Source organism: Microplitis mediator, chromosome 10, assembly GCF_029852145.1.
Source record: "Microplitis mediator isolate UGA2020A chromosome 10, iyMicMedi2.1, whole genome shotgun sequence".
Lineage (NCBI taxonomy): Eukaryota > Metazoa > Arthropoda > Insecta > Hymenoptera > Braconidae > Microplitis > Microplitis mediator.
The window spans coordinates 9,316,370-9,332,497 of NC_079978.1; the positions used below are offsets into that span (position 1 = coordinate 9,316,370).

At 32.5% G+C, this 16,128-nt stretch overlaps 1 protein-coding gene across 3 annotated transcripts in view; it reads left to right on the forward strand.

Moving 5' to 3' along the window:
- Nucleotides 1-14,961, forward strand: part of LOC130676486 (uncharacterized protein DDB_G0283357) — a 54,155-nt gene extending 39,194 nt beyond the window's left edge. For 2 of the 3 annotated variants that reach the window (XM_057482748.1, XM_057482750.1), the window contains 7 exons: nucleotides 6,323-6,457; nucleotides 6,931-7,095; nucleotides 7,933-8,067; nucleotides 8,389-8,658; nucleotides 8,756-9,133; nucleotides 9,213-9,635; nucleotides 9,715-14,961. In XM_057482748.1, coding sequence (XP_057338731.1) covers nucleotides 6,323-6,457; nucleotides 6,931-7,095; nucleotides 7,933-8,067; nucleotides 8,389-8,658; nucleotides 8,756-9,133; nucleotides 9,213-9,635; nucleotides 9,715-14,097 — 5,889 coding nt within the window. In that variant the 3' untranslated portion in view covers nucleotides 14,098-14,961. Of the gene's footprint in view, nucleotides 1-3,402; nucleotides 4,593-6,322; nucleotides 6,458-6,930; nucleotides 7,096-7,932; nucleotides 8,068-8,388; nucleotides 8,659-8,755; nucleotides 9,134-9,212; nucleotides 9,636-9,714 lie in introns of those variants that run through there. The other variant, XM_057482749.1, reaches the window with a different exon arrangement.
- The last annotated feature ends 1,167 nt before the right edge of the window (nucleotides 14,962-16,128 follow it).

The window sequence follows — 16,128 nt, forward strand, 5'->3', positions numbered from 1 at the left end:
TTCATCGTACTAAAAAACGACACGTATCCTATTTCAATATATATATACATACAATAACAATTTCAATGTGTAGGTAATATAAGACAGCAAAGTTAAGCTCATTCAATTTTCTATAGTAAATGCGACGTGCCGCAAGCTATCGTCGTCGCCGCCGTTAACGCTGCCTTCAAATTGCAGCTACGCGAAAAGTAGGTAGACAACTTGTGGATATACATATCTATATATATTTATATTATATATATACATAGATGTGTAAAATATACATAATATATATGTGATGGTTGAGTCTTTGGGTATTCCCACGGGTTTAATGAGCAATCTCGCGGGAGTTAATTGTAGGGAATTAAGGATACACTGAGTGAAATTACACTAGTATTCTGTACAAGTGCGGAGGATAAAGAAGAAAAAATGTTTTACTCTTCTAAGCGAGCAAACATTATCTTTTATTTTATAATGGTTGTATATAAAAATTAAGTTATGGATTTTTATATTTTTATTATAGTTTCATTATACAGTTAAAATTTAATTTTTATGTATACATGTTGAATTAAAAATAAAATGAGAGTCACTGATACATTGAAGAGGTATATAAAAGGTGAGAGTTATCGTGAAACTGGCAACGTCAAGATATCCCGCTGTTCTAAATTAAGGACCAGCTACGTTAAGGACCCTATTCTTTTACTCTGAAATACTTTAAGTAAAACTACCTGTTGCGGGTTTGAGAGTTGAACATCAGTTATGTCTTAGAAGTTTTGACAAAAAATTCTATATATTTAAGTTGATGCAACTTTTATATAAATATTAAAAATTTTTTCTTTTGTGATAAGTGTTGAAGCTTTTTATAATATTTTTTATTAATTGTTTTTCTAGTATATAGCCGTAGTAACGGCCTTTTACACTTTTTGCCTTTATATCGGAACTGATTTACTTCTCTTTCTGCCTTCATTGTGCGGCTGTGGCCCGACTTGTGCTTATACTGTACTGCATCATTACGGTGATGCCCTACAACCTCCCTTGTGCAATGGAGGTGTAGTGGCGTAGGGAAACCACAGAGAAAACCTATCCAGTACAGTTTCGGTTTGGGTGAAGCTCCAGTGATCGATAAAATTCCCATTTTACCGATCACTGGATCTTCATCCCGCGCCTAACGGTCAGAGACCTTCGTTCAAACCCAACGCGTGGCTAAACGGTCACCCAGCCAAGTAGTGGCCATGATCAATGCTACTTGAATTCGGTGATCGCCCGAGCCACGCGCGTGCCGAACGGCTGCCTCAGCCGCTTTAATATTTTTTATTATTAAAATTGTATTCAAATGCTGTCTACACATGGTTAAACGGATGAGGGTTGATCGAGACCCTCTGGCATACTTTACAGGTGATTCATTGAGAATGAATTTAAAATACGTGACTCTTCTTCCTCTCCAATGTGTCATGACACATTTAAGACTACATGGTCCGGACTTACAATAAAACCCTTTACTTTCTATTAGGGTTAACTCGTTTATTTATTTCAATATACCTGTTTTCTAATAAATAAGAAATAATTTTTTTCGGAGTTAGAGTAACATTTCAATAAATAAAAATAGATTCAAAATTTTATTTTAGAGATAATAAATAAAGATAATAATTTAAATGATAAAGATAAGGTACGGTAATCAATTTAAAATGACGTTGGTTTATTATCTTGGATGAAAGATTACTTTACTTAAAATAAAATTAAATGTTGTAAAGCATCATTGTCTAATTACCTAGCGCATTAGCGTCAAAATTACTTAAAACATTAAGAGAATGTAATTTTAGCTTTAGCGCGAGTTTCAACCGTAAACATTTTAATGGTATTCACTTTATCATTGAGTTGATATTGTCACCGTAATAAGTAGTATCTCAAATATTTTTATCTTATTTTAATAACAAACTTTTCATTTTTTTTTTTTTTTTTTTTGTAAAAGTTTCTTTTTTCTTTATCTATTTTTCTTCATTAACGTAATTTCAAACTTAATTTTTTACAATATATTTTCTTGAGTATACCTTAAAAAGATATAAAACGCTTCAATGGCTATTCAATGACGTTCTTGGAAGAAATCACCATAACAAATTACTCTTTGAATTTATTCTTCAAAATTTTTTTCTTATAAACTAATCGCATTTCACCAGATCATGTTTTTAATTTAAACAAATTTTCCAACGTAATATTTGATGCAAATTTTTCTTCGCATACAAATATGATATATATCTATAACAAACGCAAATATCCGCGCTCCATTCACACATTAAATTTCTTATGCAATTTCCTCATCAGTAACACGCATAACTGCGAAAGTTACAGCACATAATTTTTTAATTTAATCCATAAATTATATTTATTAAACATATCAAATAGTCGCTTAAATTTTTATATAAAATTTAAAACTTAATAACAAAAATAAATCTTTCTTGTATTAAAGTAAAGTGTCTTGTAATACTTAAATTGAGCCCTTGGCATCCCAGTTACTTGGATCGCCTGCAGGAGTCATGCAGTCAGCAATATACTCTCTTACTCTCAGTACTTTGCAGCTCACCAATACATAGATACAGTTATACCTCAAACACAAGCAACTTTTGCTTACTATACAAAATCCGTAGTACATATACATTGTATAAAGTATATGTGATGACGATGTTTATCAACAGTGTTAGTGTATGAGTAAATATCATCAGCAATCCGTAATTTCCAGTCACTCATACTTATTTATGAATTTTTATTTTTATTTGTATATTTGAAAAAGTAAACGTGAAAAAAAAACCGTGCACACCTTTTATACATATATTTATGTATATAAATGGTGATGTTGTTTAAGTCTGAGTCTGAGTTTGAGTCTGAGTCGGAGTTTAAGAAAACTGGATATGTACTCATACATACATACAATGATAATGATAAAAAAATAAAAGTAGTAGTTGCGAGTTTGCAAACGTACTCGCGGTATATTCAGGTATAAGTCGCGTGAGTGGCACAAGCTGCTTGACCAGGTACAGCTTCACAATACACAATATATGTACATAAACACACATAACATTAAAGTGGTGACGGTAAATATATTATATTATATTATATAGAATCTATATATTGTATATATATAGATATGTATATGTATACTCAGGTGTAATCGTGTGTGGTATAACTATAGGAGTAAGCTTATGTGGTACAGCTAACTGGATGACGTCAGCTGGGGGCCTAATGTTATGTGTAAGATCTATCCGGCTACAGAGTAAGATTCTGAGTTGTATGAGTTGTAAGTGTACGAGAGTAAAGGGAAGTGGGGGGTGAATCGGTCCCTGTTTGGTCCCCCAGCGAGGGTGGGGGTGGTTTACCAGCACTCGGTGCCAAGTCCGCGCCGCAGGTACGCGCACTCAGGTACCCCGTAAGACAGCTCAGGTAGCCATAGCGAGACACTCTTCCAGAAGAGTATACTACAACCATGTTACGGTGACGTTTTTTTATTTTTATACTTTTTTATATTCTTTAAAGCCTCGCTTCGTAATGGCGTGGCTTCGCCTCCGGTTACCATATATTCCCGCGTTAACGAGTTAGTTTAATCGATTGCTTGATGTTTGATCGATATACAATGACAACCGTACTAGTTTTAGTTTGTGATATGAAAGTGAATGTGCCACTGTATGTGAATTCAATTTTTTTTTTCATTTTATTATTTTTTATGGCGTTTGTTTAAGTTATTACAAATACTAAATTAAGTATTCACTGAAAAATAGTAGACGTTCGAGTTACAAAAGTTATTTTAAATGGAGTTTATAAGTGTTTGTACAAGTGATTGTATTGTGAATATTTAAGTAAATTATTTTTTATAACCACGTGGATAATTGGATAATAGTTAGTATCGAATGTGTGCCGAAATGTTTAAAATGTTTACGATGTTACTTTTTATTATCTTATCTTGATATTTTTCTGGGTTTTAAGAAACAGGAAAAAGTATCATGTAGTCAAATATTGTTGAATTTAAACGAGGACGTGAGATTAAGTTTTACTGAAAAAAGTTTAAATAAAGTTGTGAATATGGTAAATAATGTTATCAAGTTAAGTTTGTATGGAATAACATTAAAAAGTTGGAGTTAAAAAAAAAAAATTATCTTGGACAAAAAATTACAATGTATATATTCTCAAGAGTTTGTATCGATGTACTTGCATGTGAAACTAAAAAATGAAGTTAAGGATACTTTTTAAAAACACTTTAACACTTAAACTACACGAGATAATTGTTAGATATTATAAAATTTTGAGGTAAATTTGTATGCATACTTTGAATGGGTATTTTAAAATTTTTAATTCAGTGAGACATAAAAGCCTGTTGAGAAGAAGCTTATGAATATATAAAAATGTTAAAGTGGATAAAAGTGAAGCAGGACACTGCACCGGCTGGTAAAGAGACGAGTAACAGTAAGGTTGTGTCTAAAGATACGGAAAATAATGATATTGAGCCCGAAATTGATGTTGCTTGTAAGAGTGGTGTTGGTGAAGTTGCCGCTGAGAAAGAGGAAGAGGAAGACAGCGGAATGGAGCGAGAAGACTCGCCAGCAATCGATTTAAGACGCTTGAAAAAAGTATGCTTAATATTTTATAAATTACTTACTCCTTAATGTCAATTTAATCATTTTTTATTTTACGTAATATCTACTTTTTTATCAAACCACTTATTTATTTTATTTTATTTAATAACAAGACAATGTATAATGCAATACTAATATAGCCTTTAAAAAAAAAATTATTGCAATCGACTTGTACAATCGATTTAATTTTCTTTAGATTGACTAAGAGATTGTATAAAATATATATGATGTTGACATATATAGAAATTTAGTTAGATATTTAATAACCGCATATATGTATGTTATATATTATATATAAATAAGTATTTGGCTTGGTTAACTAGACTACATTATTAAAAATATTTTTCATATAATTGTAACAGATTTTAATTCAACGATTTCACTTATCGGTATCGAAAAGTTGATTGGTGTGATTTTCCGCAATAGCTGCAACTTTTTTTTTTTTTTTTGTTTCATGTATTTATTCAATTTAGTAGTTTTTTTTTAATCATGGCAGAACCTGTTTCGTAAAAAGACCACGCAATTTTAAATATACCGTTCCAACTTTGACATCAATGTGTCATTGACTTTTTTTAATAACTTTTTTCCTCAATATTTGTCCGAGTAAAATGATAGATCATTAAAATATATAACATCGAATTAAGTCTACAAGGAGATTTAAATAATTGAACTCGTTTTACATTAATTAAACTTGTTCTCCTACATCGGAAGTTTAATTTAATTGATTCCCATTTTATCGATCTCAGTTCCTTATATATACTGATGATTACTATAGTATACTACAGTTGTTTTATTTAATTCACTGTTACCATTTAAGTTTAATTAAATTAGTAGCACATATATATATAATGTTATATGTACTCTCAGAATCCATTATTAACACGTTGCTTTAAAGATTTAAGTTTTAATGATAATTTGATGAGCAAGTCGTACATCCCTGATGTATAGTAAATACCCTCAAGCAGTTTTGGTACCCACTTTCTTTATATATATATATATATATATATATATATATATATATCATATACAAGCTCGTTTAGTTCCATTGGTATATCACCGTTATTTGTTGGTGCTGTCGAGACAAACCGAAATGAAAACTATTACAAAACTTTAAACTTTATATTATATACAACTTAAGATCATTCGAAGATTCAATGCTCATGATTGCTTTTTTTATATAGCTAGGTCATATACACATCTTCAATTACATCTATACATATAAATATATTATCATCATGTATCAATACTCAGGGTCATAAAAAATTTTTATTGTTAGAATTTATTTATAACTGCACTTTCGTTTTACTATCTCTACTTTCGTAATGCAATCTAATAAAATATATAAATAAAAAAACTATTAATAAAAATCTATGACTTCTCATTAATGATTTTTTTTTTTTAATATTGGGATAATTTATCATTGAGTAAATATATAAATATATTTAAATGTCCATTGTGTTGAAATATTTATATATATATTTTTTATAATAACGAATATTGATGGCAAGATAGTTAAACACGAATAATAAAACTAAGTAAGAATCGTATTTTTCATTCTTCAGCCTTCACTCGAAAAATATAATGACAGAAAAAAAAAGTTTTTTCTTGAACAAATTTAGTACAAATAAAAAAATATAAAAAAGTACGACTATATAGCCTCGGTCTATTGAACAAAATCCCTTTTATATTCGTTTTCTACAGCATTTCTATTGTATTGGTTCCAGGACCTGTTTTCGCAGCTGCAGTTTTCGCAGGACAGCGCTTTACCGCCTGATGCCCTTCGCCGGGCCCTTGCCGAGAGTTTTCTCGACCAACAACGTTTCCAATTGGGTTTTATGGACGATGCAGCAGAATGTTTCGTAAGTTTTTATGCTCATAAATATGTTACTTTTATCAAGTCATTAAATCGATTCTCCACTTATGACAAAAAAAAAAAATTATAAATAATTATCTGATCCCACTATCGCGTAAAAAAATCTAAAAAAAACTATACAAAGGAAATACCGGTTAGGGTTAGACTATAAACTTCTTTGTTGACTTTTTTAACACTGCTCTAATCTGAGCACCTACGAAATTTTCATTTTAAATTTATAGCCGCGTTTGTATTACAATCACGTATCGAGTTCGCGTAGGTATGCAGTTACATATGTATCGGCACTCCTACAATAGAGACATAGATATTTGTGTAACGTGCGTGGGATTTAAGACCAAGGACAATAAGAGCCGCTAATTTTAATGCTTGTTAAACATACATATTATTTTATTTATATACTTAATTAGTTTAATTTAAGTCTAACTTTTTTCATTTTTTCTTTTTGTTAAAATAAAACAGGAAAATATTTTGTTGCGAATCCATTTACATATTGCAAGTGGCGAAGCAGAAGATATGTGCAGTGCAAGACATTGTGTACCACATCAAAAATTTGCGATGACCCTAGTAGAACAGAGCGTATGTGGTGCTTGTGGTGCCACGTCTGAGCCGTTACCATTTACTCAGGTTTGTATAACAAATACAAAAAAAATATATATATATATATATATATAAAAATAATCTTTTGAATACATCTACACATCTATGTAGTTTATAATATACTAGGACTAGTGGCTAGCAAGTAGTAGTGACTAGTCAATATCCTACACCATAAAACCTAGACCCTGGAGCTTTAACAACTACAGCAGCATCAGTTGGTCATTTATCATGCTCACGAATACCCTGGAGATCTTAAACTAAAGGTCCTTTTAATGGGTGTCCTTTTCCCACGTCTCTACCTGGGCGTATTTTACCTGGAAAGAAACATAAAACACCTTACTTTACCTTTACATTAGCTTGTTATATTAGAGAGGGTCTCATCCGTCTCGACCGTGACCTTTGTAAAGTAGTTGAGTTATTGTTAATTTTTAGAGATCGTGCTACCCTTGGGGTAGTTTTAGTTTGTTGTAAATTCAGTCTGCGGGGGTAGTTTCTCTTACTATTATACTTATTTTTTTTCTTCTTTTTGTGAAATCTTTTGACTAGTACGTGGGAAAAAATAAATTTGCCCTCCAACTTGTCAGCCTCCCACGACTCTCTTGTCTTGCGTCTAAAGCAGGAAACTCTCGTGGTAATCAGAGTTGACTTGGCGTGCAGATGGTTCCGGCTTATCTGGATTTTGCTGGCTCATTATACCCGATTAAAGAACATAGGTCCCATTATTATATTACTCTATAGTGTAAAGGATATTATATAGACATATATATTTATATATATAATTGGGGAAAACGTGAGAAATGAAAAAAAAAAAAAAAAAAAAAAAAAAAAAAATAGTATCATAAAATGTATGTTATTTATTTGCAGATGGTTCATTATGTCTCTGCATCAGCATTGACTTCACAAGCACGGCAAACTTTACCAGCAGCTAAAAATAGTCCTGATTTATTTGGGCAACTTTTACGAAAAGCAGGCGGTATGGGAGATATCCGTGATTGTCCAGTAAGTATTACAACATATATTTATTGCACATATTATATAATACTGAATATATTTACTACTCATCCTTATGGAAAATCCACTGACGTGTTGCTGTTTATTGCAATTTCGTTGGGCATTGAGTCATAAAAAGAAAGTACGATTCATTGGTTTAAATTATACTTTTCTTGTAAACTATAACGTGTGATTCCATCATTTCACACTTTCACTCACAAGTTTTATAATAATTAAATTATTAACACCTTCACATCCGTAATCTGCAGTGTGTCATTTACTCTATTTTTTTTTCTTCTAATATTTACCCTTTTGTTTGTTAATTTGTAGAGTGCATGTGGTGCAAAGATACAGATATGCCGAACGTTGATGAACAGACCGGAGATTGTATCAGTGGGTGTGGTGTGGGACAGCGAAAGACCTTCACTTGAACACATCATGGACGTGTTCGCGACTGTCGGTACGTGCTTGCGACTCAGCGATGTTTTTCACAGCGTCGTTGATTCGCGATGGGGTGCATCTACTGTTCACAATCTCGTTGGGGTTGTCACGTACTACGGCAAGCACTACTCAACATTCTTCTTTCATACCAAGTTAAAGGTACTTTTCAATAAATTTATTTATTTTGTTATGATAAAAAATATTTTATTTATTAAATTGTATATTTATTATTTTATTGTTATTATCTATTGTATAGGTATGGATATACTTTGACGATGCAACGGTAAAAGAGATTGGACCAAGATGGGAGCAGGTAGTAGAGAAATGTAGACGCGGTCGTTATCAACCACTTTTATTACTGTATGCAACACCTGGTGGAACGCCAGTTAATACCGAAAATGCGCCTAAAACCGTGACACCATTTCCCAATACCAAAGGCTGGAAAACATCACCACAAAAAAATAATGCTAGACGTTCTGTCACACCGAGTCCTGAGAAACCTTTGATCAGTAATACTGCCAGACGAGCTATTACACCTAATCCTGACAGTCCAACTCATGTTTACACACAAAGAAGAGTATACAGTGATTATCAAAATCTCACTGATATACAAAATAATATTTTTGGAATTAAGGTATTAATTTATTTACTAAACATTTAATTATGTTTTTTTATTTGGTAAATAATTTATAATTTTTTTTTTTTTTTAACAGGACGTTGACACTGTTGACGGTGAAAGTGAGTCAAAATATATAAGTCGTCGTGCGGTAGAGAACGTGATGCAGCATCAAAAGAAGCAACAAATGCAATTAACACGTAGCTTAAGCGCTGGATCTAATCCACAAGATGGTTTAAGTATTCCGGATCACTTGAATGTACCGCGAAGACGTGATTCTGGAAACTGGTCTGGTGATCGTAATAGTGCATCTTCAAGTTCTTCAACGACAATGGATAATCCTTATTTATATATCGTAAATAAAATGCAAAGAAATTCGGGTGTACCTAAAAGTCCGACAAGTAAATCTGGAGAATTATCAAGTAGTAGCAGTGGCCATTATGACGCTGGCTATGATTCGTATTCACTTTCTTCAACAGACAGTCTTCCTCTTCAACAAGGTCTCAAACATAATTTACAAGTAAGTATTATTAATTAATTATTTTATTTAATATTATCAAAGAAAAACAATAACTAAATTAAATATTTATTTTTATTAGCTTGCTCAAATACCTGAAGGTTATCAGCCAACACTTGGTGATGACTGTGAACGACTGTGCAAAGAGACTGATGCGCTACTAGATAAGTCACGCGCGGCAGAAGACGCCGGTGATTTAGGAACGGCTGTAGCACTATGCAATGCCGCGAGTAGTAAAGCGCGAGCTGCGATGGATGCGCCTTATAATAATCCTCATACAATTACTATTGCACGTATGAAACACAATACTTGTGTAATGAGATCGAGAAGCCTTCACAGGAGAATACTTCAAGAACACGCGATAGCTAACGGAGGAAAAGAAGAAGCTGCTCCTGAAGGAAGACATTCGAGGGAAAACAGTAAATCTGGACAGCATTCACGACAAAATTCACGTGATAAAGGTAATCATTCACGGCAAAATAGTCGTGAAATGTTAATAAATACAACACCGGTAATAGATAAGCCAGCAGTTAAAAATATTGAAATTTATGCAACGTTACCCAAGAAAAAGACTTTGAGAGGTAAAGCTACGGCTGTAAATGTTATTGAAGACGAAGAGTACATGCTCTATGATAAACCAACTCAGAGAACGGGATTTTTTGGTCGAACAAAGCGATGCGATGATGATAAAAAAGAAAAGAAACGTGCGAGGAGTGAAGAACGAAATAAAAATATATCAAAAGACTTTTCAATAGCGCCATCGAAACCTTCTGTTTCACCGAAAAATACTAAACAAGATAAGTCAAAAGAAACATCTGAAGTAAACAAAAATTTACAAAATAATAATACTGCGGTGACTGGTGATCAGAAGCAGGGTAAAAAGCAGCACAAAATAAGAAGAAAATTATTGATGGGTGGTTTAATTAAAAGAAAAAATCGAAGTATGCCTGATTTGCGTGAAGGTCAAGATGGTCAGCCGATTGCTGCGGCTAAAGAAAACACTTCAAATACATTACCAAAACAATCTGTTGACGATTCAAATGTCGGTTTAAAGGCCAATGAAGTCGGTCAATCTTTAAGCGGTTACTTGTCGGAGGGCCACCTAGAGTTTACCGGCAATTGCAATGCCAATCCAAATTTAGAACGAAGTCGTCTGATGAGAAAAAGCTTCCACGGTAGCGCCGGCAAGGCGTTACACGTTGCGAAAGTGCCTCCGCCACCACCGCTCCGGACCACTTCTCAGCTTAGCAAGTCTAAGTGTCCTGAAGTGCGCAATGAGCAAGATAACATCAACAAGTCCACATATAACACCAACAACAACAATAATAATATCAATAATATTAATAATAATAATAACAATAATAATAGTAATAATAATAATGATGGACAGTGTGCGATTAATTCTCCTCAGGATCAAACGACTAATGCTTACTGGAGTCATTTAAATCCAGCTAATTTTAATTCAACCAATCAAATTTGTCGCAATAGTTATGACGAATATTTATCTGAACCACAATCATTACCGTTTTTACCGTCTTATAATTCAGAAACAAATAACACGACGGCAGTGGCATCGAATGTAAGTCAGCAACAGCAACAAAATGGTGTAGTAAAACCAAGAATTCAAGATGACGTTGTACAGTATGCGAATGGTATTTTGTATGAACCGACATTTGTTGTAACACGTGCTGATATTCACAATGAACAGAGTCCAGCAAAAATCCAACAATCAGATACACTTCCACCTTATCCAGATAATATTAATAATGTGTCACATTCACGACAACCGAGTGAAGATTTTCCACCTCCGCCGTATCCAGTGATACCATCAGTCACGCACTCACGTCAACCTAGTGAAGATTTTCCACCACCACCTTCACCTCTTGAAATTGAAAATACTCTACTTCATCAGCAACAACAACAGCAGCAATTACAATTACAACAGTTGCAACATCAACAACTGCAATTACAGCAATTGCAACAGCAACAGTTACAACTGGAACAGTTACAACAACAACAACAACAACAACAACAACATCAGTCTCAACAAATACAAATGCAAACACGTCAACAACAATCAACTGAGGCCCAACAAATAAGTAGTCTATTAGCCCAATTACAGAGTAAGAGAGCGCAACTTTTATCTGCGGAAAATAATGATGATAAAAAAAGAAATTCAATGCAGGAGGATGAAGACAAAAATGCTAGTGAAACGTGGCTACGTGAATTACAAGCTAAACAAGCTGAAAGAAAAATGAAGAAACAGGGACCATTGGATGGACAGCAAGATGTACCTAAAAGCATTGCCAGACGGACAAGTGATTTGATGATGAACAGCATTGGACAAATAACCACTCAGCCACAAGGCGTTGATGTTACTGACTGTCCACGAGTCGTTTCTTCTGTTAAAGACATGGCCGCGAGATTCGAGCAAATAAAATTACATCCAGTACCTAAAACAGATTCTGATAGTAAAAGTCAACTTAAATTTTCATCTAATTCAGTGTCACCATCACCGACATTAGGAAACAGTAATGAAGTACAAAAAATAGAAGAAATTACTAACCAATTGCCATTGTCAAGTGAAAATCTTGCAGCTTTCACAAAATTTGATAATTACACTAGTGTAACGTCAAGCGCTGAATCAACGTCGAGTCAAAGTACATTTGTTGCAGTACCAACAGATAATTCAGTAGGTACTCAACAAAATAGTGGTTTGAATGCTGCTATTTTATCAATGTCTCTGACGTTACCTCATGAGACTGGTCTTCCAATAGATTATCCAGAAGATGATATTAGTGAAGTAGCGATGCAGAATACTATTCAAAATACAACGATACTTCCTATTGAAGAGGATTTGATAGTTGCTAAAACAAAACGTCGTGGTGGTAAAAAGAAAAGTGTATCGTTTTGTGATCAAGTTGTTCTAGTAGCAACTGCTGAAGACGATGAAAAAGATTCGTACATTCCCAATCCAATTCTCGAGCGTGTCTTGAGATCAGCAATAAATAAACCTGAAACAGCTCAGGTTTTACGTGAAATACGAAGTTTACAAGAAGCTGAGATGAATCGTGACAGTAATCAAGTAACTAAATTTCAACAGCAAACGTTGCCATTGAAAAGCGAAGCTGATAGTACGCCATCGACAACATTCCAAGATCAATTAAGGAGTGTAAATCCAATATCACCGTTAACTGTCGATAGTAACCCACGACCGACTTTCACACGTCAAAGTTCCAATGAACCATCGGGTAATAACACCTCGGCCTCGATTACTCAACAACAAGAGCCCAAGAAGTACACTCCCTATGTTGGTAGTGACTGTCATAGTGATGTCGTACGTGATACTTATCCACCTGCTGTCTCTTCCGTACAACCTAAGACATCTTACTCGCCGCAACTTCAACAGCAGATAAGATACACGCAAAATGGTTTAACATACAATCAGTCTTCGTCTGCATTGACGGGTCAAGGTTACACTCAAATTCATCCACGTAATCCAGCGATACCGGCATCACAAACGCAGAAACCCGCGAGTCCTTATACAGTGCAGATGCATAGTCAGTATCCACAAGCTAATATTCAACAACAGCAACAACAACAGCAGCAGCAACAAAAAATTATTGGTAATAATAACAACAGTACTCAAAAAAATGGGTACCCAGTGTACTATCATCTTGAACAACAACACAATCAGATGAATATTCAAATGACTGCTCAGCAATATCAACAGAATGGAACAAATCGCAGTCCAAGTGTAAACTCAAGTCCTATTACTGTACAACACTCTCAACAGTTTGCGTATCAAGCTAATCAGTCTTCAAATTCTTATCAGCAATATGCAACGCAAAATCAATATTCAAACAATAGTTATCAGGGTTATACGCTTCAAAACGGGGCTCAACAAACTAGAGCAAGTCCATCGATACCTCAGTACCAACCACCACCTAATCCAGCGTCTTATCAACCACAACAGTCACAGCAGCAACAGTCTCAAGTATCTCAGCTTCTTCCACAACAAAATTTACCACAGACACAAAACCAGCAGGTTCAGTCTCATCATCAACATCAGTTAGCTCAAGCATTCCAGCAGCGCGCTGAAAATTATCAACGACCACCACAAAAAACAGATCAGCAAAATGTTTTGGCGCCCAATCAAATGTATACAAATTCACTCCAAAATGGACAAATTCAATCTAATATTAAATATCAAAACTACCAGCATCCACCTGCTGCTTCTGCTGCTGCTATCAAATCACTTAAACAAGGGCCTCTTATGGCTAATGGTAAATCTAATTCAATGGGTTTAATTCAGACGCAAAATGTAATGCAAAAAACGATGTCTACGCCAGCTATATCGCGAATTACATTATGTCATCTTTGTCGAAAAAAACAAGTTACTGAACCAGCAATGTATTGCGCAGATTGTGATTTCTATATGAATAGATTTCGACCGAAAAATTAATTTATTTATCGTACTATTATTTAAAATTTTTCTACACGCGTGCCATTACTGTCACTTATCAATAAAATTGAATTAGTGATTAATGGCTGGTAGATTTTATTATTTTACATTTAATAAGGAAATTAAGTATTTAAATTTCTAAATATGTAAATTACCTTCATCGAGCAGCTATAGTTTTATTGCAATATCACTAATATCACTAGTGATAATTTGTTTTTTATTTAAGTTAAAATTGTAAATTCTAAAGTGTAATATTTTTTTTTATTGTAATTTATCATTCATTTTTAATTGCTAATGTTATTAGTATTATAATTATTATTACTTATAATTTTAAATGACTGTATTTCTTTTATTAAATTTAAAAAAATTGTATATAGATAATAGGCAGGCACTTAAAAAAAAAAGTATTAAATGTTCTATTGCAATTAATGAGATTAAACCTCTGTGAATGCCGAGGATTTTATTATATAGAAAAAAACAAAAATAAATACTATTTGTTGTAGATATTATAAGAATTGTGATATTAGTGTTGTTTAAAATTTCAACTGTACAAGATTTAATGAATATTATAAATGTTATAAAAATGATGAATGAAAACTTACGATAATATTTAATTATTATAATGAGGAACATGATCTCTGTAATAAGTATGTATTGTGTTTATTTTATGTTACGTTAAGTATGAAAAAAATTGTTTTTACGTATTACAATAAATATGTATTATGTTGAAAAATTATTTTATGTGCTAGTTCAATGTACAAATCTTCAATTCTATTATTATTATTTTTATTATTACTATTTTATTATTATAAGTATTTTGTTTTAAAAATACGAAAATATATGTCCGCCCATGTCTCAATAAATAAATTGTTCTATATAAAATATGTTTTTTGGTTTTGTTCTCATATTTGTTTATTTAAAATTAGCGCTCCAACTAATTACGAATCATTGAACGATATGATTTAATTTAATAAATGACATTCTCAGACAGTGACCCCTCCCCCCAATTTTTTAAAATATTAAATGACCTTGAACTGCTATAACAGTATTAAAATTTTATTAATTAACTTTTAGAAAATTAAAGCATTGATTGAAAAAAGGACAACGCAGTTACAATTTCGCCGAGACATAGATTTAAAAAAAAATTACTCACTGTTGTTATATCAATTGGGAGTTAAACGAAATTCAGTAAATAAATTTTAGTTTAAGAAATTTGACATTTGAAATTATAATGTTGACACGAAGATTTAACTGAAATTTACTGTCCAAATTATGTTCAACTCCTATAATTGATATCAACTGTAAATATTTTTTTTTTAAATCTATGTCTTGGGAAAATTATGACTGCGTTGTCTTTTTTTCCATTAATGCTTTAAATTTTTCTTTCATTAATTATCTAAGTTTTAATACAGTCACTACAATTTAAAGTCATCGAATATTTAAAAAAAAAGGGGGGACAGCGTTTGAGAATGGCCTTAAATAGTTGATTCAATTTTTTTATAGTAAAGTTTAAATTAAACTTCAATATTTCATAATGCTATTGAGTTTACTTGATCCGTTTCTTTTTTTTCATTGACAGTTAATATCAATATTTATTAATAATTTGAATTCCTTATCAGTAAGGTTATCGATTATAGTAATATGGAATAATTATTGTTAAATATATATCAATAATTGATAACATCTGTTACATGAGAATAATATTTATACTATTTCATATAAAATAAATAAGATATAGAAGAAGAATTGGGGGGGGGGGGGGGGTAAATGGGCCAGCTAATAAAGAAATATCAACAGTACGAGGTATTTATATAGTTCTACTATTATGTAGTTCCCCAAACAAGTATCTCCCACATGAGAATTTAATATATGTATTTACGACAATGTTAGCTCAAAGAAAAAAAAAAAAAAAGAACATGCAAGAGTTTGTACGCGATTAGACTCGAGTCGACGGAAGATTTTATTTTTGTTACAATTTTAAACATCAATTTAAAACTCTGCATGGAGATATGTCTATTTATTTTACATATA